The sequence below is a fragment of the Aythya ferina genome (assembly GCF_964211825.1).
Source record: "Aythya ferina genome assembly, chromosome: 2".
Taxonomy (NCBI): Eukaryota; Metazoa; Chordata; class Aves; order Anseriformes; family Anatidae; genus Aythya; species Aythya ferina.
The window spans coordinates 98,120,974-98,146,244 of NC_140297.1; the positions used below are offsets into that span (position 1 = coordinate 98,120,974).

At 39.6% G+C, this 25,271-nt stretch overlaps 1 protein-coding gene across 8 annotated transcripts in view; it reads right to left on the reverse strand.

Moving 5' to 3' along the window:
- Positions 1–25,271, reverse strand: part of CARMIL1 (capping protein regulator and myosin 1 linker 1) — a 189,244-nt gene that overhangs the window by 63,351 nt on the left and 100,622 nt on the right. For all 8 annotated transcript variants that reach the window (XM_084507999.1, XM_084508001.1, XM_084508000.1 and 5 more), the window contains 8 exons: positions 22,768–22,871; positions 20,678–20,755; positions 20,507–20,583; positions 15,437–15,541; positions 10,480–10,549; positions 5,772–5,853; positions 4,301–4,400; positions 4,159–4,213 (listed from right to left, as the gene is read on the reverse strand). In XM_084507999.1, the coding sequence (XP_084364125.1) occupies positions 4,159–4,213; positions 4,301–4,400; positions 5,772–5,853; positions 10,480–10,549; positions 15,437–15,541; positions 20,507–20,583; positions 20,678–20,755; positions 22,768–22,871 (671 nt within the window). The remainder of the gene's footprint in view (positions 1–4,158; positions 4,214–4,300; positions 4,401–5,771; positions 5,854–10,479; positions 10,550–15,436; positions 15,542–20,506; positions 20,584–20,677; positions 20,756–22,767; positions 22,872–25,271) is intronic.

Sequence of the window (25,271 nt, forward strand, 5' to 3'; positions counted from 1 at the left end):
CCAAAAAGTTTGCAACACTAAGAAATGCATTTATAAGTGAGAAAATACATAAAAATTTGTAGGCACAGCAGGTTTATAATTAAAAAGTCTAACAGTAACACAAGCCACATGCTGATTTTGTTTTAAATGGAAGTTATTAAATTACTATGTTAATGTCCTTAATCTGTCTATGTTCCCCTGTTTCACTACATTATGTACCCTAAAGAATATTAACATCGCATTAGAAAGGTATTTAGTGTTCTTGGCACAAGTCTGAGAAGACCTCCTGTGACAGATTCATAGAAAAGCACTACCACACAGCAATCAGAAGCAGAAATCACCAATAAGTTTGTGAAAGAGAAGTTTCTTCTGTTTTTTGTGTGTCACTTTAGAAAGGGTCATTCTAGGAACTTCACTGGAAATGCTCACTCCCACATATCAGATTTTCTAAACCTCAAATACCTTCTCAGAAAACGATTTCTCATCTCACTTATTCCAACACTCTGACAGAAAAATATATACTTTGGAAAGACTTCTGCACTATGTTCTGCAAGGACTGATATTTATACATCAGTATTACCACCTAAGAAATGTACGTACACGAGAGTAAAAAACCCTGCTATGGTGGCATTGTCTTTGAAGTGGATGAATTGCTAATTTTCTTGCACAACTACCCCTATTGTTTACTGTTATTGTTTATTATGAGAAAGGAACAACACTTTTGGACTGATTTGGCAGTCTGAATGCAAACTAGAATCAGAATATGACTGTGATTAATGTAACATCACTTCTAAACACTCACGAAACTACCTGACCATTACATTAAAACAAAACCAAAAAAAAACAAACCACAACCCACCCCTCCACCCCTGACAACAAAAAACCCACATTGACATCTTGTAACAACAGAGTTTTATAGTTTTATCTGGATGTGAAGAAACCAGGTATCTGACAAGCACTGCAGTGGCCCTGCTGCAGAAAGCAGATACCCTGCCAATAGCACTGAAGACATCTTAGAACAATCTTATTAAGGAGAAGGAATTCTTAAAATCACTCAAAAGGCCAATTCTTCAACAAACAGTGAACTAAAAACTAAAGATCTTCAGCTCTGTGATAATTCTCTGCACCTATGCATGACTGACTGCTACTCTGAGTAATGCTACACTGTACCTGCAGCATAACATCCATTTTTGCATGAGGTAAAGAAATGGCACAGTAAGCATCCAGCTTCAGACACCTCCTGCTATACTAATAAGAACACACAATTATAGACTGCACTGTACAGCATGTAGCTAAATAAAGACAAATATATGTATTTTTAATCTCAATATTACATTCTTGTTTATATTAAATACCTAGGAAATGTTGCTGTTTAGGTTACTACCACTGTTTTTAAGTTGTGTAGAATTACATCTGTGCCTGGCTGTATTTTTTTCCAGTTATCAAACCAAGCTATTGATTGTTTAAATCATTTTATTCATGACTCACATTAACACAGCAACAGATCTATTTGAAGCGTGTATAAATACATGAAGAAGCATTTGGCATACGACTGTTTTAGATTACAGCCTCTCATTCCAGCTTTCCATGCAGATAATGCGTGGTCCCCAGGCTGCACCAGCCTGCAGGCAATATTGATCATGCACTATGTGTTCTGGGCAACACCATCCCCTGCTCTCTCCGGTTCCATTGCAACTTTTTAGTGTCCTGTGGCAGTAAATGCATAGTAGTGGTACAACAAGGACCTCTCCATTTAGGATTCAAAACCAAACATAAACAGCTATAAAACTTGAAACAATTATTCTAAGCCTTGCACTATCTCCAGGTGGAGTGAGGGCCATCCTAGGCAGCTATCTGCAACACATCTTTTTCCCACAGTGCTACATAGTCTGTTCTCCATTATTTAGCTGCTAGGAGATGTTTTTGATTGATTTTAGCATCAGATGAGACAGGAAGAAACAAGATTCTTTCACTAGAGAGGATTAACAAGAGACTAGAAAATGGGGAGAGAAGAGATAGGGTAACAGCAAGTAGCCTATATCCCAAAGGTTAATGCAGGACATGAAGAAACAGTTATTTTAAGTAACAAAAAAAAATAAAAATCTTTTTTGTGGATTATTTCCTTTCAATGCTTTGAAAACAGGATGAGACTAAAGAGCAGGTTTTTGTAAGTTAGCTCAAAAAAAGACATGTTGAATAAGAATTACAGGAGCCCACCTGGCTGTGGAGAAGTCAGAAAATGAAACAATGGCTACTGTCACCCATAAGCTGAAAAGAAAAGGAGCACAAGAAGCTGAAGCTGGTGATGCAAGGCAGGGTGAACTGTGAGAACCATACATACAAAATTTAGCAGCTACTTTTTATAAGACCCGGAGACTTCAAAATTGGAATTGGAAAGTTTTACCTTTGTGGACAGATATTATGAAGAGGACAGTCATATAAACAGAAAGAAATACTGCACATTTGAGAAGAAGGTTTGGATAATGAAAGGGGAGGACACTATGTGTTGAAGAGGTATTTTAGGGTATCACCTGCATGGGAAGAAACATTCACCTGCAACAAAGCAAAAGGATAAAGAAAACTGTGAAAAAACACCAAATTAAATGTTCTTGTGATTAGTCTGATTTTAAACAACCACCTTCAAGGAATGCTGTGATGATTTCATATGAGATACAGGACAGGACAGAGACAAATGTCCAAAGATAATAAGCAGACGTTATCTGATGAAATGATACCACCGCCAGTACAGTATCAATAGGAAAAAAAAAAAAAAAAACAACAGTAGGGAAAGAGAGTCCTGCACCATTCTGTTCAGAGACAGAATAGAAGGAGGTGGTCACACAACACAAAATTAAAAGGCTATAGTTTGCAACAAGAAGTAATATAGAGATCTACCAATACACTTAGAATAATCTTCTATTTGACTTGTGCACAGAAGAACTTACTGCATTCATTACTGGTGCTAACTCAATTAGAATTAGCTCTGGTATCTATATGCAGCACTTCACTGTGTCACACAGACATCTCGTATTTAACGATCAAGGTGAGGAAGAGGTAGGCAAAGAATCAAAAAAAAGCAGTACCACTAATCCCAATTACAAGGGCACAGAAAGGAGGGAGGACTAGTTTAACAAATCACTTCAGAGTAGTGAGAAAAGATAAACATAGAATACGGGTCTAATCGTCTTGTACAGAAGGAGACATCGGAAACCCCACTCCACTGAATTGCAGGGTACAGACACAGATGGTAGGAGAAAATATGTAAACTGTTAGTGTGGACCATGAACCTGGAGGTGAGACAATAAGGACGAAAGGAATAGCAGGTGTTAAGAAAACTGAAGTCTACAGTCAGCTATTTTTGGAGAATGAGGGAAACAGGAATGAGGAAATTGCTTGGTATTTGCAAGGGGCATGAAGGAGAAAGAAAGGACTAAGAATGATTAATAAAATTTGACAAGCATGAGACCAACAGAGACTCTTAAGATTCACTTCTAGCCAAAACTAGGATGCCAAGGAAAGGAAAGAAAGTAAACCCAACCACATAAGTCTTTAGGAATCAGGAGAGGGCATGGAAACAAAAAGAAGTGGGCAAGGATCCCAGCATGGCACTGTGAAAGAGTTTTATGAAATTGCTTCTGTGATAAATGTACCAGAAAAATAAAGAACAGCATAGTGATTGCTTTATGTGCATCTTCTGATGAAGAAAGTAGTTCTGGGACATTGCTACAGTGATTTTGCATTTTGTCAAGAAAAAAAAAAAAAGCCAAACCCCCCAAGAACAGTCGTCAAGAAATTGTCCATTTTATTAGCTAAAATAAATGAATAAATAAAGTAAAATAAAATAAATCTGCTATTTAAGGAATATCACCACCCAGGGAACACTACCATCATAATGTCCTATAACTTAGACCTAGGGCAAACAAGGCTAAGCACATCCAACTATTTGGGTTATTTTTTCAGCAAGCACAGATCCTAAGACTATCTTAAGAAACATTTACCTACATGCTACACATAATTCAAATTATTATTTGGAAAAAAATATACCATGAGATGTTGGATGTCATTGTGCAGGATCATGATCAAATTTTATGCAGAAAATTAACACAGTGAAGAAAATTATCGGAAATAGACTGTGAAGGTACAAATACACATGATGATAGTAGGCAGAAAGATACTCACTGAATCCTCGTCTTGAATCATCTGAACTAAATTATCAAGTACTGGAGTGAGATTTCTGAGGGAAGAAAAGTTAGGAAGATGATGAAATCAGCAGCTTCTCCTCATTCATTCTTTTGTTATTTAAAAGAAGAAAAAGCCTTACTTGGATTTCATGTTGTTAAAGTTTTTGCCTAAAGCCAAGTGCCTTATCGATCGGTTTTTACTAAGCCAGACTACAAGGGTTGAGAGGTCAGATTCTAGGCCTGTAAAGAATCAGATCAGATTAAGAATTAAAACACTTTTTTACCTTTTTTTTTTTTTTTTTTTTTTCAAAAGTCCCTGACAGGGTCCAATTATTAAAGCTAAATTCATTCAAGTAATTATCAGTGTGCTAATTCAAAGAGTTCTAGGGGAAAAAAAAAAAAAAAAAAAAAGTTCTTCTATTTATACAGCTTTTTCATCTGTTTTTCCATGAGAATAAATGTGTTCTCTAAAATGAGCCTTTTAAATTACTACCCTAATTAGCCATTGAAAGCATCTCTCAGACAGACGGAAGGGAAATGTAGTCCCTTATCCACAGTCCAGTCACCCAAGGGTAGGTTCCTTGCACTGTCAGGCAAAGTTCCTTCGAGGATTTAGAGACCATGCTAATTTCTGTTCAGTCTCAGCAGAGCTGTGTACCAACAAGCTCTCAAAGCCTGCAGGTTTTAAACAGGCTATGAATAAAATGATGTGAAGAAACAAGCCAAACTTCATGCTACTCCCGAGTAAGAAAAATAACTTGTTGTGCTACTGTATTCCTAAATACTAGTTTGGTGGAACTGAAGGGTATTGTTAGATTACTGAGTTAGGATCCAGGTTCATGAGATAATTCATGATACTAAATACATTTATTTATCCAATCTCTTTACATAATTTGGATGAATACCTCCTAAAGCTTTCCACCTGCTAATCCCACCATTCTGGTTTTTCAGTTGTACTGGGAACCATTTTCTGAAATAATTCTGTATTTTGCTGTCAGAGAGGCAAGCCCAGCTACGCAAGTTGTTCCATTCCACATATCTACAATTTGAGCTTGCAAGACAAGAACTCAACTGGTATTTCTAGCTATGAAGCACAGAGCCTACAAATCAGCAACAGTCCAAGACTTTTCCAAAGACACTAGTAGGCTTTCTATGACCTGAAGCTGGTTGACCACATGCTCTGAATCTCCTTCTCTTGCTTCTTCAGTGTCACAACCTCAGCTTCACTCCATATCTGGTCTTTCCTCTGCCTTTCTTCTTTCACTACACTTTCATTCCCCAATTAGCTTCTTATCCTCTCTTACTTAAACTCACTTTGAACAAAATACTATTAATACAAAATACTATTAACATGATGCTTGCTGCACTCAACTTCTGCTGCTGCGTTACACTTACTTCAAACAACATAAACCTCTAAGAGTAGAGTTACTCTATTAACATATCTTTTACACTTTATAGCAATGAGAGTCTTGGTCTGAGACTTTTCCATAACTTATTGCAAATTATTATAAAGCAAGTGCAACCACCCTTGATTATATTGAGAGCTGAAACAAAAAATACATATCAGATTTGGGACCTGCAAGGCCCTCCGCTCCTGTTCTGTATACTTACCATTGTCTGAAATATCTAGGCTGGTGATATTGCGTATTTCTGCTATGCATCCTTCCAAGACTTGTGCACCTCCCGATCTTAACTAGAGACAAAACATCAACCATTTTTGCAAACTAGTTATGGTTTTGAGATTACACAGAAAACACTGGTAGGAGCTTTGCGAATACAGAGGGCACTACCAGCAGCAAAAACAACAGCGACAGAAGTTACAGACATCAGAATGACTATGCACACATTGCTACTATTCTCATCCTTCACTCTCACTGGTTGCATATAAATGAGAAAAGCTCCAGCTTTACTATTCAGCAGTTATATCTAATGTAAGTGGTGCAGACAAAAAATAATAAATAAATAAATAAAATTAGCACTTCTGCTGGTCAGCGACTGCAGGACTTTAGTGCAGGTTCTCCAGACCATTTCTGTCCTGGGCAAAAATGAAGGACATTTTTGATTTCCAGAGAGGAAAAAAAGCTTGTCTCAGTAAAGAAATATGCTACACTATCACCCTTGAATTCTACTGCAGTCAAGTCTTATGGCAAAAGCATGTTGCAAGCTTTATGTATAGCAAGCACAATGACCATGTGCCCAGTTAAAAGAGGAGAAGCCAAATCAAAATCAATGAAATTATGTTTCCCTGTCACTTAAAAGAATTTTAAAATAATCCTATTCTAAAATGGTCACAAAACACCATAAGCAACAGTAATCAGTAATTTACCTTATGCCTGATTTTGAAATAGGAATAAAAGAGAAAGCCAACAACAAAAATGCCTACATGTAAGGTATTATTATATTTTTAATCTGAAATACTAAATAAATATAAAAGAAATTTCAGGATTTAGTGAGAAAAAAAAATGAAGTAGCCTAACAGAAAATATCAACATTAAGAATCAAAGTTATGAAAAGCTACATTCTTAGTTACTAACGCTACTGAATTGAACAACAGAACATAATTTTTCCAAAGAAGCAAAAGCATTTTCTTATTTCTTGCAGTTACACAAGCTACACAAAATATACGTCCCTTCATAATCATCACCCAGAAAGACTTAAGCAAAAGAAGGAAAAAGTTCTGCTAAAATTCAACTTTTGCAAAAACGTTTTCCATTTTCACTTTTATTGCTTTAAAGTAATGCAAAGCTTTTTCAAACTTTAAACTTCCATTTTACTTCTTGTGCATAAAAAATGAGTAATATTTCACTTAGTTCACTCACTTGACCAAATTTCTTGAACTAATCTGATGACATTTCTGTGAATGGTCTTTTTTTATCAATGCTGTAATTAAGCAACCTTCTGAGAGTATTTTCAATAAGGTGTCGAATTGGCACTTTTTAGAAAGTTCAACATTTGTGATTGGTAAGCAAACAGTTCAATAACTTGCTCTGAGTATTTTAAGAACAGCAGTGGTTAAAGACAACATATAAACCATAAGTCACTTCTGGAAGCATAAGAAAACAGAAGATGCCCTTCCCCTTTTGCATAAAACAAAGCCTACTTAGCCCTATCTTCTTTAGAAGTTGAATTTGCAGTTTGTATCTGGGCCAAAACTGGTGCAGTTTTAACTCAATGTTGTTTGTGTAAGAGCATTTGTAATACTTGCTGGCTGTACAAATGCCAAAATCATTCAGTTTCGCTCTCTGATTCTCTCACAGAGTCGCCCACTATGAGACAACCATTTCACGCAGAGTGCCACATCAATTGTTGCAGCATCTCTGGAACTGGCAGGTTATACATGGTCTTGTCACAGTTAAAAAAGTGATTTATATAAAAAACTATTTTCGCTGTGTTGCAATTTGATTTTCACTGGAGCCAAAGTTCCGGAGTGCCCTAGAAAGGATATACTTAACTGTAAAGGATATTAGGATTTATTTTAACAAAAATCAAAAATATTTTTATAATACTTGTACTAATATTTCAGCATTAAACTTTAGTTTCCATTATAGAAATTTTCATTTTTAGATAATAAGGATTATCTATCATCAAAAGGATTGTTTGTTGGTATGGTAAAAGGGCTACACACACAAAAAATTACATATATATTTTAACTGTTTAAGTGGGCAACTTTTCCGGAGCAGCTTTCAATCTTGTACTGATAACACAAAATAATAAATACACAAATATTCATTGTGTGCAATGCTGATATCTGTCTAATCTGAGGGTGTGTTAGTAACCACTTGACTTCTAGGATCAGATTTTATTGCAATTGTATTAAAATCATATATATAAAAGTAGATATTAACTGAAGGGCTATATGCCAATGAGGACTGTGATACTGAAGACAAAACTCTGCAACATCTCCAATATGACGCACTAATGAGTCTATGAATACAAACTTCTATTTAGAAACTGTAGAACAAGCCCTTCAACAGTTAAAAAAGCCAAGTGTGCTCAAAACTCTGAAGTATATGGGAAGGGGAAACAAATCTTTTTATTGATTTAAGAATTAAGGTAAAGCATGGAGGGTACTTACACAGTGACCAAGCTAAGGGAAGCAGAAGGGAAAAGAGTGAAATACATCAGTGCTGAGCAGGTAGAAATAAAAATGTAATTTTCATAATAAAAAATAATAAAAACAAACAAACAAGCAAATATAAAGTGATTAAGCTTGGAATTAGTATATCAGAAAATTATGGGAGCAAATTAAAAGTGGTGGGAGAGGGAAGGAACCGAGATTTATCCTTCCATAGTTGAGTGCAGCTTGCCTGGTGTAGGAAGGCAGGCAAAGCTGAAGTGTCAGCTTTCTAGCCTCCAGACAGCGTGTGCTTGAAGAAGCAGAAAGAAGCGCAGGGCACCAGCTCCCAGCTTCCCACTGCTCTGCTCTGGGTACAGATCACCCTGTCTGGCTCACAGCAGGAGAGGGAGAAGTGGAGCAGAGGCAGGAGGTGCTGGGCCATGGAGAGTGCCTCCAGCTCCTGGCACTTCGATCCCTCTGCTGGTGGAAGCGTAATTTCTTCTTTCCAAAGCGTGTGAGAATGGATAAAGCTCAGTGATGTGGAAAACAAAATGTTGAGGGAAGGATCTCAGGAAGCGTTGGTGGCTTGGAGGGCCCAGCTACAGACCGTCTCTCCTGTGTATTCCCAGTTTTCTTCAGAAAAATGCTGCCTACACCTAGCAAGTGCTGAAGCAACCAAATCATGGAGGGGAATGAAAGATCTCAGGCTAGGTGTGACTCCTTCCTTTCTGCTACAGCAGTCAGCCACCACTGCTTTTGCTTTGGTGTCCAGTGCAGCTAATGACTCCCCCGTAACCCATCCTGGGGGCTATTTAATGAATGGCACTCAGTTCCAGGCCCAGCAGACAGGCTTAAGCCTTCACTCTTCTCAGCCCTGCTTGATTTACATGCTAATTTACACTCTCATTACCTAAGTATGTGTGTCATTTATTTATTTATTTATTTATTTAAGGTTATGATTACAGGACTCCGTGTTTATTACTTTAATTACTCCTCCCTTCTTCTTCCTCCCTCTGAAAGAAACATTATCATCCTTCAGATCTATTTACTCAGAAGTCAGAAGCATGAATACCTGACTTGAAAGCTTTTCTATTTGGAATTTACATGTAATGTTCTTCAAAGTAAAGCCATTTTTTAAAAAAGTATCAAATATCAAAACAAACTATGAAATGTATTCACGGTGATTTATTTATTTATTTTTTCCTTTGTAAGGAAATTAAGCACATTCCAAAAGCAATCAACTATAAACCTAAGGGAAGGATTACTACACCTCACCATGTCCATGACATTGCATGCTTTCTATTTAAAGGGAAACCATTGCGTTTGAAAGGCACTACCACAAGGAGCTAATACACAAGTGATGGTCCTGGAAAGATCTGCCTAACAAGAGGCTTTCTTTGCAGCTTAAAAAGGAAAGGGTGGCCACTCAGCTCCGGAAGGCTAAAGCTTCATGTTGGTTTTGGTAAATATCCCCAGTTCTCCATGTAACTTTGCCTCACTAACTCCCAGGATCATGGATGATTTCTTGTTATAATCTGTAGCCATACAATTATCATCCTGCACGTGTGGACAATCCTGAGAAACAAAGTGCACAGCAAAGCACAGAGAAGCAAGAGGAAGTGAGATAAAGCAAATCAAGCTGCTGCTTCGTTTTTTTTTTTAATTTAAAAAAATTATTATTTTTTATTTTTTTTAATTGATAGTTGTAATATTTAAAGCCATTTGTGCAATGCCTTTTAAATTAATGGCATGCTTCAATCATCTCTTACAGAAGTTCCCTATTGGCCTGAATTGGTTAATTGATTAAAAAAGCAGAGTTTCTCCCAAGATTTAAAAGTGAACCTGCAGAAGAGTATTCATGCCTCCAGCACAGACATTTTGAAGGAAGACATTCAAACCAGAGACACACCTTCAGGGTATGCACCTTCCTGTGACCCATTCTAACCTGGGCACCTCAAAAATCTTGCTTCAGGGTCCCCTATAATCACAGCCCCAGAGGGCAGAAGCTGCCCAGCAGTGAACAACGTGCTGGCTCAGCATCCACAGTCGCTACTGCAAGGGGCATGTTGCCAGTGAGGTGCTGCAGGTGCTCTGCCCTCCTTATTTATGGCATAGCAACACACAGCAGATCACTTTACCATGACTCTACCTTTCCCACAACTTCTGAGTGGAGAGGAAGAACATCTAGCCCAGTGGATTACATGACAACTCTAATTCCCCATCATTACATCTTTTGAACACATCCTGATGAATAATCCTTACCTCACAGCTACTGAGATCTAAAGACACCTCCTTCAGATTGTGATTGCAAGCCAGGCCTAATAAAAGCGCTCTGAAAGAGATCAATATTAGAACCATTTTTTTTTTTTTTTTAAAGCAGCTTTACAACATCATCATCATCTAAGTAATCACAGGTTAATACAGCTAATAATGCGAAGAACCATTTCAAAAGAAAACCACATCAGCTGAGCTGTTACTTCTTAAATGATAACGCAGTACAAACCTGCTGTGCCATACTAATACCCCAGCAGCATCATAAACTGCAATGCAAAGAAGCAAATAGTAAAACTAATTCTATATCAACATTTAATAAGATTCATCTCAGATGATTTGTCTTCAACATACGCTTTAAAAGAACATCAAATGATTACAAAAGGAGCATTCTATTTACAACCATTTTGAGTCTCTAATTTTCCAAAATTCACCAAAAAACGTGCTTTTGATATATATAAGATGCATTGCAGCCAGCCATTTCAGCCAAGCACAGTGCCTATTAACACTCAAACACTGTATCATGTTGAAGTCTCTGTTTCTGCACCCCTATAAATATTTAGGGATTTATAAATGATACTCCCAAACAATGGTATCCTTTGTCATTAGGCAGAATGGCAAACAAGTGTAGCAATGGCCAATTAAAATCTTCATAAAATCACCTTTAAAGCCTTACAGATTTTTTTTTTTCCACATACAAAAGTTAGCAATAATATCACGTTTCTACTAATTCTGTCAAACCAGCAAGCAAAACAGTACATGTCTTAAGAGAAGAAGCAAACACAATCAGTGCACACCTTCTGGTGTTTTTAGAATAGGTGCTGCTTTGAATCAGTTGTTGAACAGAGAAACAGAAGGGCTTCCTTCTCAAGCTTCATTTCAGCCAAACAGAATCCAAACTACCAATGCATGGATGTAAAAAAAACAATCAATTTTGCTGAGCTGTTTACCTGAACACTTGCTATGTAAGCAGCGTGTAAAAGCTGCATGTAAAATGCCTGTGCCAGGAAGGTTTTTCATTTAAACCTAGTTATATCTGTCCTGCAGGTATAAATGATGATCAGACCTTTGCTGTTAGCAAAAGAGAGTACCTTGTGCTTGTTTACTTCTTAAGCTATTAAAATACAGACTTGAAGAAAAATGTGGAAGCTCTGCAATGGTTTTTACATTTTTTTAGATCATTCCCCATCTGTATGTCCTTCCTGAGCATGATTTTATGCAAAGTTAGTGACTGATAACTTTGCAAGTAATTCCCTTAACATTTTGAGGGAGGGAGCTTAAAAAATGCAGCGCAACCATTAAAAAAATAAATTAAAAAACAAACTTTTTTTTTTTTTTTTTTTAAAAAGAAACTCACTGATGCTTCAAATATGCCTTATTCAGAGGTAAAAAAAAAAAAAAAAAAAAAAAATATTTCCCACACCAAACCTTTTGGCCTATAAACTCATAAACTCATCCTAAGAAAAACCTCACAATTTCTCACTTCTTTCTCCTGAAACAGCACCACCAAACAAAGACACTGAAGGCAGACATATCTGTACTAAGTCACTGAGTTGAAATCACACACACAGCAATACTTGGAAAGGTCTCGTCAACTGTGGTGCATGCAGAAGGCAAGAATTGGCCTTGTAATTACAATTTGGATGAGAAGCATATCAGCAACTTGTCTTGTTACAGCCCTGACAGATCAAAATAAAATTTCTGGCAACGTCAGTAAATGAAGAAAAATGCCAACATATATTAAAACAAGGAAAAGAGCATATAAACTACTTCATCTGCTTTCAAAAATAAAAAAAAAAAAAAAAAAGAAAAAAAAGAAAAAAAACAGTGATGGAACATAAACTATATTAACTATGTATAAGAACTAAAAGCAGCCTTTCTCCACCCGCTAAATGGCATCCCAGCAGCACAGCTTTATTAGCAAACTTCTTCCCTGAGAGGCTTGGCTTATATTAATAGGCCTATCGCTTTACAAACAAGATCATCTCCCTCCCTGAGTGCACTGATTAACCAGTATCGTTAAAATCACTGAGTCAGCAGATGTGATTAAACACACTGAAACTACACATCTAGAGGAAGCTGATATGAAAGGAATCAAATAACCAAATTAGTCAAAGCTATCAGGCAATAAATTAACCAATTTATCCCCAAAAGGGGAATTTGGGATTCACTATGTCAGGTATCTCTATTTTTTGGTTGGTGTGGTCCTTTTTTGTGTTTTAGTTTAGTTTAGTTTTGTTTTATTTTACCCCTCAGAGGCAAGCTTCATGTTCATGGACACAAAACAGGAACTTCTTTCTCAGAGGATAGTTACAAGGCCCAAGCTGTCAAATGCTTTTCGGCATGCACTGATCAAAAATGCTAAAGAAGTACTATTATCACACCTTGTATTAGTTTTCCTTCTAGAAACCATCCTTGATCTGTTATTGCAGTCTTGGCAATGACAAATAGGTCTGACTGAAAACCAATGTTTCAATCTTCTTGTCTTTAATGCACCCCATGATCTTGATTGTTCTGTAGAAGTTTTCTAGTTTCTTACAGTTTAGATGAAAAGGCTAAGCAGATGCCCCAGGTTATGGCACATCCTCAGTCCCTTTAACACCAAATTAACTTCAAAAAGATGCTTCTGAAATGTATTAGTCAAGCCATACGGGTTGCTTTAAGAGGGAAAGCAAGATGTACTGCAGATCATAGTTTTCTGCAGTGTTGACAGAGACACTCAGCTCAGACTGAAGAAATGCTCGGGTCAGAGAAAAAGCACATCGAGGAAACTACCAAGCAGCATTAACAGCTCCCTGTTAACCCCTAGGCAGTGATGAACATTGCTGTCAGGGCAAAACAAATGAAGCTCATGCCAAATTGCCAGCCAAGTGAGTGTGGATGGGTATTCTGGGGGATATTCTGAGACCATCTGTGTCTAGGTAGATTTTGGACAGATGCTCCTTCCTGGAGCTGTCTGTGCTAGTGATGCAAGTTACAGTTGTCACCTCACTCTATGCTACTTACCACTTTCTCTTTATTTCTACCAACAGCACTCATGCGAGTAACTCCCTCTAACCCAATTCAGTCAGATTGAACCAGATTAGCTTACACATTATCAACAGAGTAGCTTTTTTGCTGAAAAGGACTAGGAAGGTCTCATGTTTGCTGCACAATTGGCAGATCTAGTATTTGGGATACATTCATGCAACACCTTCCATGAGTGCAGATACCTGCCAAAACTCCTCACACCACAGGAGATACTCAACATGCCAAGGAGTAAAGCTAAATTTGAACCTTAGTGGCTGGAACTTCTCACCCTTCCTGGCCTCTCTAGATATATTCAATGTCTCACAGCATTCTTTTTTTTTATTTTTCCTGTACTACTGGTAAGATTGACCTATGTATCTGTCATGTACAGCCTCTGTTCTTCTAGCTTCCTTAAACATAGTTCCCTGCTGCCCTCCACCACAGAATCAATATCCCTAAATTAATCAGAATCAACCAATGTATCTATCAATAATCATTTTTCTGTGACCATCAGACCATCAATACTATGCCATCCTAATCTTAGCAAAGTCTAAGCAAGCAAGACTGTAAGCAAGAAGATCATACAGAACACTGAAAAATCAGAGCTACAAACACTAAACTCCTGCTGCAGAATATGGACTTCAATCTATTCCATCTCACTTAAGCATCATGTTGTAGTGTTTCTATCCAATGTCAGATTGCATTAAGAAAAAAATATCCCAAAACTACGCATGCTATTATTTCATGTGTGGTACTTGTCGCTTTTCTCTCCTTTAGCTTCCCCCAGATTTTACTGGAAGTTTTCCATCCAGTACTCGCTAACTCCCTTATCTCTGATTTTGCCTTCAACTCCCATTCATTAGCTAGGTGCTTCCTTGGTGAGTTATTGCTGACTTCCCTTCCCTATTCTTCCTCAGGAAACAGGCTCCTAATGACACAAATATATACGTACAGATATATATATATGTACACACACACACATAGGTATATGTATGTATATGTTTATCGATGTCCAGCTTAGGATATTAGAGGTGCATTCCCAGGAATGGTTGGGGAACATGCCTAGATTTCTTCTGTGGATACTAGAAATGGTTATATATGATTTAATACATGGCAGCTAGCAAGTTGAACCTTTGTGAAGAGCCTTTCTTTAATTCAGCCCCCAAACCACAAGGATTCTGCCAAAATCACAGAATGACCTACTGAAATTAGACCTACCTAGGCTGATCTTGATTTTAAAACATGCCTTTAAATTCCAGATCTGGAAATTTCATTACAGTTCAAAACTGCACACATTGTAGAAAGGGTGGCAAAGTGCTACACAATTTCCCTCATCTGCATTACTCTATAAGAAGAATTCCTCTCAATCATTAGGTGGGATCAATGGAGTTGCCCAAACCACAAAAACAGAACCTGTTATCTGTAGGGTGGGTGACATACAGGAAAGAGAAGCACCCCTAGAAGTTGCTGCTGTCGTCTCTCCCACTCAAAGGAAAGCATAGATTTGTGCAATAGGTCTCTTCTCTCAAGCACTGCAACAGCTTCATTTGAGCAATGGTTGTTGCAATACTGCAGCCCCAAAGGAAGGGCACTCACACAAGTACATAATCCCATTTAACTGTGAAGCAAACAGTTTTGTTTGTAAGCCACAAAGTAAGAAATATATCACAAAAAAGTTGATGGAAACAAAACAGCTGTGACATTCACACAGAACAAAATACGATTAATAGCCTTAACTGTGAGATGGAAACAACATTTCTTAACTGTGTGATCATTATGAAACTCACTCTTGGAATAACAATAATGTACAAATGGAAAAATAATGCAAATAAATATTTTCCTCTTACATTTTAAATTATATTTTCAATATAAAGCACTCACGTAATAACAATGCGAACTAGGTTTTAGGCAATGGGAGAAGATGAAATTAAATTCTTACTTTAGAGGCTCAGGAGGGAGTTTTGTTCCCGACAGATTAATCTGCATCAAAGCAAGTGAGCTGCTGAAAAACTGTTTGAAGGAGGGAGGAACTTCTTTTCCTTTTCTGAAAGTAAATAAATTAATTAAGAAGTAGTATCTACATACTCCTCATTCCAATAAATAGTGAATACAAGCAGTCAGAATTTTAACAATCTTTTACGTGTTTAATTTGCTGTACCTTTAACAACTCTGTAATCAGTGGCTCTTGGTTAACTTGGAAATACAATGCCATCAAAATGTTGATTCAACAAACAATCCTCAATTACACTGCTGCTCGAAAGACATTACTATCTAGCTTTTGTTTGGTGAACAACAAGAAATGATCATTTAGACCCGATTAACAGTGTTACGTGTAACAGTTAACAGTTAACGTGTAACAGCTGCGTGTGTAACAGTTCGGTACACACGCAGACCGACTACCCGTTAAAAAATGCCGCAGTTCAGGTCACCGGATGCATGGAGTGTCTGAGCCTGTTGCTGCCATCGGCGGGAGGCAGAGAAACTGCGTGCGTGAGGTGCGAGCAGGTGGATGATCTGGTCCGCATGGTGGCGGAGCTCAAGGAGGAGGTGGAGAGGTTGAGGGCCATCAGGGAGTGTGAGCGGGAGATAGACTTCTGGAGTAACTCCCTGCAGGGCCTCAAGGGGAGGTGCCGAGGTGAGACTCCCCAAATGGGGGCGGACCCCCTGCCCTGTCCCCGTCGGGCAGAGGGAGGGGATCTGGGAGCTGAGGAGGAATGGAAACAGGTCCCTGCTCGACATCGCAGGCGATGCTCTCCCCTTCCGGCCCCACCTTCCCAGGTGCCCTTACACAACAGGTTTGAGGCCCTAGAGATTGAGAGGTCGGTGTGTGAGGAAGAGGTAGCAAATGTTCCCAGGAGGATGCCTGGGGCGAGGAGGTCCACTCCGCGCCTCAGGACTGCCTCCACCAAAAAAGACAGGAGGGTTATTGTTGTTGGTGACTCGATTCTTAGGGGAACAGAGGGCCCTATTTGTCGGCCTGACCCTACCCGTAGGGAAGTCTGCTGTCTCCCTGGGGCCAGGGTCAGGGACGTTGCCAGGAAGCTTCCTAACCTGGTACACCCCTCTGACTACTACCCCCTTTTGATAGTCCAGGCGGGCAGTGATAACATCGAAGAGAGAAGCCTCAAGGCTATCAAAAGGGACTTTAGGGGAATGGGTCGGTTAGTGGATGGAGCGGGAGTGCAGGTGGTGTTTTCGTCCATCCCTATGGTGGCAGGGAGGGGTTCAGAGAGGACACGGAAAGCCCACCTGTTAAACACGTGGCTCCGGGGCTGGTGCCAACGCAGAAATCTTGGGTTTTTTGATCATGGGGCACTTTACTCAGCACCTGGCCTGATGGCCGCAGACGGGTCCCTATCTTTTAGGGGAAAAAGGATCCTGGGCCAGGAACTGGCAGGGCTCATTGAGAGGGCTTTAAACTAGGTAGGAAGGGGGATGGGGCTGAGGCTAGGATTGTTGGGGCTGTGCCAGGGGGAACAATGGCAAGGCCGGAGGATAAGGCAATGGCCCAGCTGAAGTGCATCTACACCAATGCACGCAGCATGGGTAACAAACAGGAGGAGCTGGAAGCCATCGTGCGGCAGGCAGGCTACGACTTGGTTGCCATCACGGAGACGTGGTGGGACCAGTCTCATGACTGGAGTGCTGCAATGCCTGGCTATAAGCTCTATAGAAGGGACAGGCAGCATAGAAGGGGTGGTGGTGTGGCTCTCTATATTAGAGAGTCTTTCGAGGTTGTAGAACTCGAGGTTGGGAATGACAAGGTCGAGTCCCTTTGGGTTAGGATCGGCAGGGACAACAAGGCTAGTGTCCTGGTCGGGGTCTGCTATAGACCGCCGAACCAGGATGAGGAGACGGATGAGGAATTCTACAGGCAGCTGACAGAGGTTGCAAAATCATCAGCTCTTGTACTCGTGGGGGACTTCAACTTCCCTGACATATCCTGGAAGCACAACACAGCCCTGAGAAAGCAGTCTAGGAGGTTTCTGGAGAGCGTGGAAGATAGCTTCCTGACACAGCTGGTTAGTGAGCCTACCAGGGGAGGTGCCCCGCTAGACCTTCTCTTCACAAACAGAGAAGGACTGGTGGAGGATGTGATCGTCGGGAGCTGTCTCGGGCAGAGTGACCACGCAATGGTGGAGTTCACTATTCTTGGCGAGGCCAGGAAGGGGACCAGTAAAACCGCTGTATTGGACTTTCGGAGGGCTGACTTTGAACTGCTCAGGACACTGGTTGGTGGAGTCCCTTGGGAGGCGGTTCTGAAGGGCAGAGGGGTCCAGGAAGGCTGGGCGATCTTCAAGAGGGAAGTCTTCATGGCGCAGGAACGGTCTGTACCCACGTGCCCAAAGACGAGCTGGCGGGGAAGAAGACCGGCCTGGCTCAACAGAGAATTGTGGCTTGATCTTAGGAGGAAAAAGAGGGTTTATAAGCTTTGGAAAAGTGGGCAGGCCACTAAGGAGGACTTTAAAGAAGTAGCGAGGCTGTGCAGGGACAAAATTAGGAAGGCCAAAGCTCATCTGGAGCTCAATCTGGCTACTGCCGTTAAAGATAACAAAAAATGTTTCTATAAATACATCAACACAAAAAGGAGGGCTAAGGAGAATCTCCATCCTTTACTGGATGCGGGGGGAAACTTAGTTACAAGAGATGAGGAAAAGGCGGAGGTGCTCAATGCCTTCTTTGCCTCAGTCTTTAGCGGCAATACCGGATGTTCTCTGGATACCCAGTACCCTGAGCTGGTGGAAGGGGATGGGGAACAGGATGTGGCCCTCATTATCCATGAAGAACTGGTTGGTGACCTGCTACGGCACTTAGATGTGCACAAGTCGATGGGGCCAGATGGGATCCACCCAAGGGTACTGAGGGAACTGGCAGAGGAGCTGGCCAAGCCACTGTCCATCATTTATCAACAGTCCTGGCTATCGGGGGAGGTCCCAATCGACTGGCGGCTAGCAAACGTGACGCCCATCTACAAGAAGGGCCGGAGGGCAGACCCGGGAAACTACAGGCCTGTCAGTTTGACCTCAGTGCCAGGGAAGCTCATGGAGCAGATCCTCCTGAGAGTCATCATGCAGCACTTGAAGGGGAAGCAGGCGATCAGGCCCAGTCAGCATGGCTTTATGAAAGGCAGGTCATGCCTGACGAACCTGATCTCCTTCTATGACAGAGTGACGCGCTGGGTGGATGAGGGAAAGGCTGTGGATGTGGTCTACCTTGACTTCAGCAAGGCTTTTGACACTGTTTCCCACAGCATTCTCCTCAAGAAACTGGCTGCTCTTGGCTTGGACTGGCGCATGCTTCGTTGGGTTAGAAACTGGCTGGATAGCCGGGCCCAAAGAGTCGTGGTGAATGGAGCCAAGTCCAGTTGGAGGCCAGTCACTAGTGGCGTCCCCCAGGGCTCGGTGCTGGGGCCGGTCCTCTTTAATATCTTCATCGATGATCTGGACGAGGGCATCGAGTGCACCCTCAGTAAGTTCACAGATGACACCAAGTTAGGTGCGTGTGTCGATCTGCTTGAGGGTAGGAAAGCTCTGCAGGAGGATCTGGATAGGCTGCACCGATGGGCTGAGGTCAACTGCATGAAGTTTAACAAGGCCAAGTGCCGGGTCCTGCACCTGGGGCGCAATAACCCCAAGCAGAGCTACAGACTGGGAGAGGAATGGTTGGAAAGCTGCCAGGCAGAGAAGGACCTGGGAGTGATGGTTGATAGTCGGCTGAATATGAGCCAGCAGTGTGCTCAGGTGGCCAAGAAGGCCAACGGCATCCTGGCTTGTATTAGGAACAGCGTGACCAGCAGGGCTAGGGAGGTGATCGTCCCCCTGTACTCAGCTCTGGTGAGGCCGCACCTCGAGTACTGTGTTCAGTTTTGGGCCCCTCGCTACAAGAAGGACATCGAGGTGCTTGAGCGGGTGCAGAGAAGGGCGACGAAGCTGGTGAGGGGCCTGGAGAACAAGTCCTACGAGGAGCGGCTGAGGGAGCTGGGCTTGTTCAGCCTGGAGAAGAGGAGGCTCAGGGGTGACCTTATCGCTCTTTTTAGGTACCTCAAGGGAGGCTGTAGCGAGGTGGGGGTTGGCCTGTTCTCCCATGTGCCTGGTGACAGGACGAGGGGGAATGGGTTTAAGTTGAGCCAGGGGAGTTTTAGGTTAGATGTTAGGAAGAACTTCTTCACTGAAAGGGTTGTGAGGCACTGGAACAGGCTGCCCAGGGAAGTGGTGGAGTCACCATCCCTGGAAGTCTTCAAAAGACGTTTAGATGTAGAGCTTAGGGATATGGTTTAGTGGAGGGCTGTTAGCGTTAGGTTGGAGGTTGGACTCGATGACCTTGAGGTCTCTTCCAACCTAGGAAATTCTGTGATTCTGTGAACAGTGAATGTACTTATATCTATCAAGCAAAAGATCAAACAATGTTACAAACACACTGACATTGCCTTTTCACCACTATAAACCATTACTTAACAATATAGTAGCTTACCCTCAACTAGCTGTCACCTCCAATATGGACTCAAGCCATTGATTTGAAGAAAAAAGGAAGCTAATGTTACTATATCCTACGATGCAAGTACTCTGCAAAGTCAGTGTTCAGTCTCAAAGACTTTCAGAGGTACTTCCTCTCCAAAAAAAGAATGAAGAAGGAAGGAATAAAATATCATTTTTAACTGTCACCAGATCATGAAAAATAAGTACGTTAAAAAAAACAAACTTAAAGAGGAGTCAAGACAGACTTCAAAGCCTGATATTATGACAAAAGATGTATATAGATGTTCTGCTGCATCAGGATCACAAAAAAAAAAAAAAAAAAACATATTAGACAAGGTAGCTTATTTTACAGCTGTCTAACAAAAAAGTGGAAAGTGAAAAAAAATCTTTTGCTTGGAATAAATAATACCTCTTTTGTATAGGCCATTTATAAAGTCTTATGTTTCTTCTTAAAAAGAAAGGTGCAGCTCAAAGCCAAGCAATTATAAAGCAAAATTTTGCAGAAGTTGAGAGAAATGACATTTAAACTGTACCTGTGAGAAAAAAGCGTCCTAGAGAGGCTAAGGACAGCTAGATGCTGAAGACATCCACGAAGGAGGGCTCCACACACCTGGTTTAAAATAAGGAAGATGCACTTTTCTAAGGACAGAAGGTGGGCAACGTTTCCTTAGTATTTGAATCTCCACAAAAAAAAACAGCCTTACCATATCTAGAGCACACTCTGTGTTGGATAAATCCAGATGGACAAGGGCATTTGGTTGGGCCAAAAAATTGTACAGGCTCTACAATTAATGGAGAAAAAAAAAATAAATTATCAACGTTACTTCTGATATTATGACACAGATTACTGTATCACTACTTCTCAAATACATTTTAGGCTTTTCTTATAAAATTGCACTACAAGAGTTGTGTCTGAAACTTCTTTTCACCCAATCAATACAACCTGTTTTACTTTTGAAGGCTGTAATTTTTTAGGAAGAACTGGAAAAAACAGTGCCCAGACCACATCTGCCAAACAGTAATCTTAATGTACTTAATGTGAGTTACCTTGCAATATGCTTTCACAGGAAATGATATTTAGTTTAGTTATAAATACCTTGGAATGTCACTCAGATTGCCATTATATTTCAGAGAGGCTAGTTGGTCTGAAAGTTTACGCTAGACCTTTTAAGCATGAGGGAAGCAACTAAATTGCATCTGAAGATTATGGTTAATTCTTTATATCAGCTGTGCATTAGAAGTTTAAGGCAAAATACAGAAGAAGTAACCTAGTAATACACTTAATATCAATGAATTAAGTACTACATAGACTATGTCATGAAAATGTTAGTGTACATAAAAGTTCTTACTATACGCTGCTTTATTGTATTTATTTGTTAGTCTCTCAGAACAATACAGAATGGAAAAAGGTATGACCTAATTCACAGAAACATGGAACACAACTCCACATGACATCCAGACAGAGAATGTTCAACATTTCAAAAATAGATTCATCTTTCTAAAATTAGGTCATTTAGCCCATATACCTAACCATGCAAGAAAGGTCCCTAGTCTAAAAATCCCTGTGCTTCGCTAGGGTTTATTTTAAATGCAAATAACAGGATTTCTTTGCTCCTGTTTAAAAACTGCTCCACAGATTAAGAGATCTCAGTATTAAGAATCTTCTTTGAATCAACTTTCTCTCTGACAGACTAAGAAAAGATGTATTGTATTTATCTTCCTAAAAATATTGTAGGTAAACATCTGATATCTTTAGCCATTCCCTATAAAAGTTGTGTATGTTCTTCTCTCTTTGAGAATAATTCACTGTGTGTCATTTAACTATGTGCTACCTTTTAAATCCTCTTGTCCTGCTGAAACTTTCATCTCATGTCTGAAAAGACTAGTTCTTTGAATGTGTTGATGAATCTGAAACTAGTAAGATTTGTGAAAAAAAAAGTCACACAAAAGTCATAGGCAGATAAAGTCTGAGGACTTTAAATGATCAGATTGGGTGCCTCCGGTGTTGCATATTTTAGATGCTTCACACTTAAAGAACTCAAAAACTGACAGTTACATTCACACAACTGTTGATGTAAGAGAGAAATATGGATGTCAAAAATATGACTATCACATATCAAAAAATATGTGATAGTCAAAAAACAAATATATACAAATTGAGAACTGAAGTGCTCTCTCTTTTTTTTTTTTTTAACAGAAAATAGAGCTGCACCTCAATGGCAACTGAACTAAACAACAGAATTCCAGAAATAATTAAGTTTGTTCAAAAAATCATGAGTTTCAATAGCATGTATCAAGGAGATGCACAGATTTATTTATACAGACAAAAATAGTCAAAATGAAAAAAGAATCAAGTCTTTCCAAGTCAAAATAATTCAATTAATTTTAAACTTCCAATAAAAAAATTGTAATATACGTCACTAGAAAGAAGATGAGTCTTTTTAATAGAATTCAGAGAGCATGCTAAGTTGACTGAAACAAGCAACTCACTTGCAGTTTTCTCATTTATCAGTAAAAGCCAAGAACTAAAAGCATGAATGGATTATGTGGATCTGTTTAGTTGTGTGGGGCAACTAAACAATGGATATTTGGATCAGTGGATCTGTGGATCTGTTTACTTGTGTTAAGCTTCTGAGTATATACTGAAAAACAGAGATCAAAATATTGTTTTCTATCCCTAATAAAACTGTACTAAAATAAAAGCAAAAGAGAATCTAAATAAAATGGTTTTGCCCTTCTAATAATAAATTAAAACATCCTTTCATTAATTCCCAAATAAAAAGCACGTGCTTACTGAGAGATCATCCCCACGGAGAGCGTTCCCTGAGAGGTCAAGATAGACGAGCGTGCTCGCTATCAGCGAGTTGGCACTCAGTGACTGGGAAAGGCTATTCACCCCTGAAAAACAAAACAAAACAAAACAAACAAAACAAACTCAGTATCCAATTTCTCCAATGCCATATCCTGCAAGAGCACAGTTTCAGTGAACACAGTCATACATAAATGTTTAATGACCTCCTGTTGCCACCACTATACTGCAGCAGAGGAGGACAGATCACCTGGGAGATACAAGACTTCTCTTTGTCACAGAAGATCTGTTTTTGCCTGGGCCACGTTTCATCAGCTGCTCTGGAAACTGAGTGCTCTCTGTGCCTCTGATAAAACAGGGCACAGTGTGTTACAGGTCCTAGATCCACAGAATAAATATTTTTGCCATGTCTGCAGTGGCTTTAACAGTGCAACTGTATCTTGGAACAGGTTTTTAAAAGAGAATTTACTTCATAATGGTAAGGCAATGTCCTCTCTCAAAAAATAACATTTAGATAAAAGTATCTGTGGAAGCCCAAGTACATTAACAATTATAATTTGCCAGAACTTCAAAAGCGACTGACAAGACCTAGAAGTTAAAAATATTTCAATTATGTATTTGCCTGTAATTTCAGAAAAACAGTTAGCTAATTAAAATATCAAGAGATGCATTAAGAGTCACTTCCTGTTGAGGAAAAATACATGTTTTTCCCATTAAAATTAAAAAGCTCACATTGGGAACAAACCAGTCAGGGCTCTTTTTCCCTCAAGTCCTCCAACTTTTCCAAATACAAATTAGGATGTGGCTATTTCCAGCAAATCTAACTTTCATCTGAGAGCTCTGCAGCTTATTACCAAGTTCTTAATTTATTGTAGAAGCTTGCTGCCTTTCAAGTGCTACATGTTTGTATTTCTTATATAAGTATCACTGTCTCCTTTAGCAAATGAATTTATTTTCTCATAAGTACCTAGCCAGAACAATGAAGCAGGCACGTGTTTTGATCTACAACACATTAAAGTGCAACTTCTCAAAGTTCCTGATCAGTAAAGGTGGACTGGCATTCAATAGATAGAGCATATCCACTCGTCACTTAGAAACTATTATGAAATGGATTTACCAGCATGTGGGGGAAGCAGCTAGCAAGTCACTGGAAACCAAAATATATCCCCAGTCAGTGTTCTAGTTTTCCAAGCTTCCAAATATTAAGAAATACTCCCATGTTAGTAGTGTGGCTGTTAGTTTCAGATTTTTGATACTGAAAAGAACTGCAGCACAATGCCATCTTTGCCAAGTCTTGAAACTTTTATTTTCAGTGTGTTTTTTCTTTTTTCTTAACATTGCATTGCTGAATCTGTACCCTATCCCTAAAGGTAAACAGCAAATGAAAACTTTTTGAAACTTTTAAAGATCTAAAAGGTCTATTTAACTTCTAGAGCATTTATAATCAACAAGTTGAAATTAATGTAATATATTATGAACAGTTCAGCATATACTATTGAAATACAATTCTGAGAATTTAGGAATTGTCACTGACTGGGGACGAAGAACAGCTATAAAACAATCCATACTGTTTATGCTTGTTTCATGTTTAAAAAGAGCCAACTGCCCCAAATCAGCCACATCTTTGAAGGCTTAGTCCAAATGATGTGAATGACGGATTTTTAATTAGCCTTTGGCTCGGGTTCAGAAAATCCAGCCCTGTCTTTGAATGAGTAAATACTAAAAAAATACTAAAATTTTCCATTTAACCAGAACCTTCAGATCAATAAACTTTTGTTTGAATTTCACCTACCTCGTTCTATACTTTGACAGTAATCTCACTTTCATTTGCAGACAATCTATCATGCTCTTTTACTGCTCTCAGGAGGCTCAGAGTGTTAATAGCTCTTAGGAACCTTGAGATACAATATTTGAAGAAAGATCAGCTGGGAAGTTACCATCTGAACTTCCCTTCTCCATCTTAGAAACCTATCTTGAAATAAGGTCAAAACCAGTGAGGAATTGTACAGAATTTCTGAAATTAAAAAGCTAAAAATAATAAGAAAAAAGTGATGGTGGTGTGGGCATCTCTCTGGAGGTGAAAACATGCTGTAAAAATAATCCATGTACCCTAGAGTCTACTGAATCCAAGGTCAGTAAAGAACCTCCCTAAACAATGTCACTGTCTCCTCTACAGCCAGGCTTCCCCCAGACAAAAAAAGCAAACCAACAAAATACTTCAGTATTGGGAGTTCTAAAGTAGCCTTCCAAGTCACAAACCAATTCAGTACCATCTTCTTAAGGTGAAGGAAAACTGGCTAAGATAGACAGCTTTGCAGACAAGCAAAGAGGTGAAACTGAGATTTTTCATATTCTTCTATAACAATTCCAATTTTAAGACTTCACCTATACTTTTTACTGGAATTTTGAGGAGCTCCCATGGAGCAATAGTGACCTGTTGCACTCTGGAGAACAGATAGATAGTTATGGGTTAGGATGGCCTATGCAGC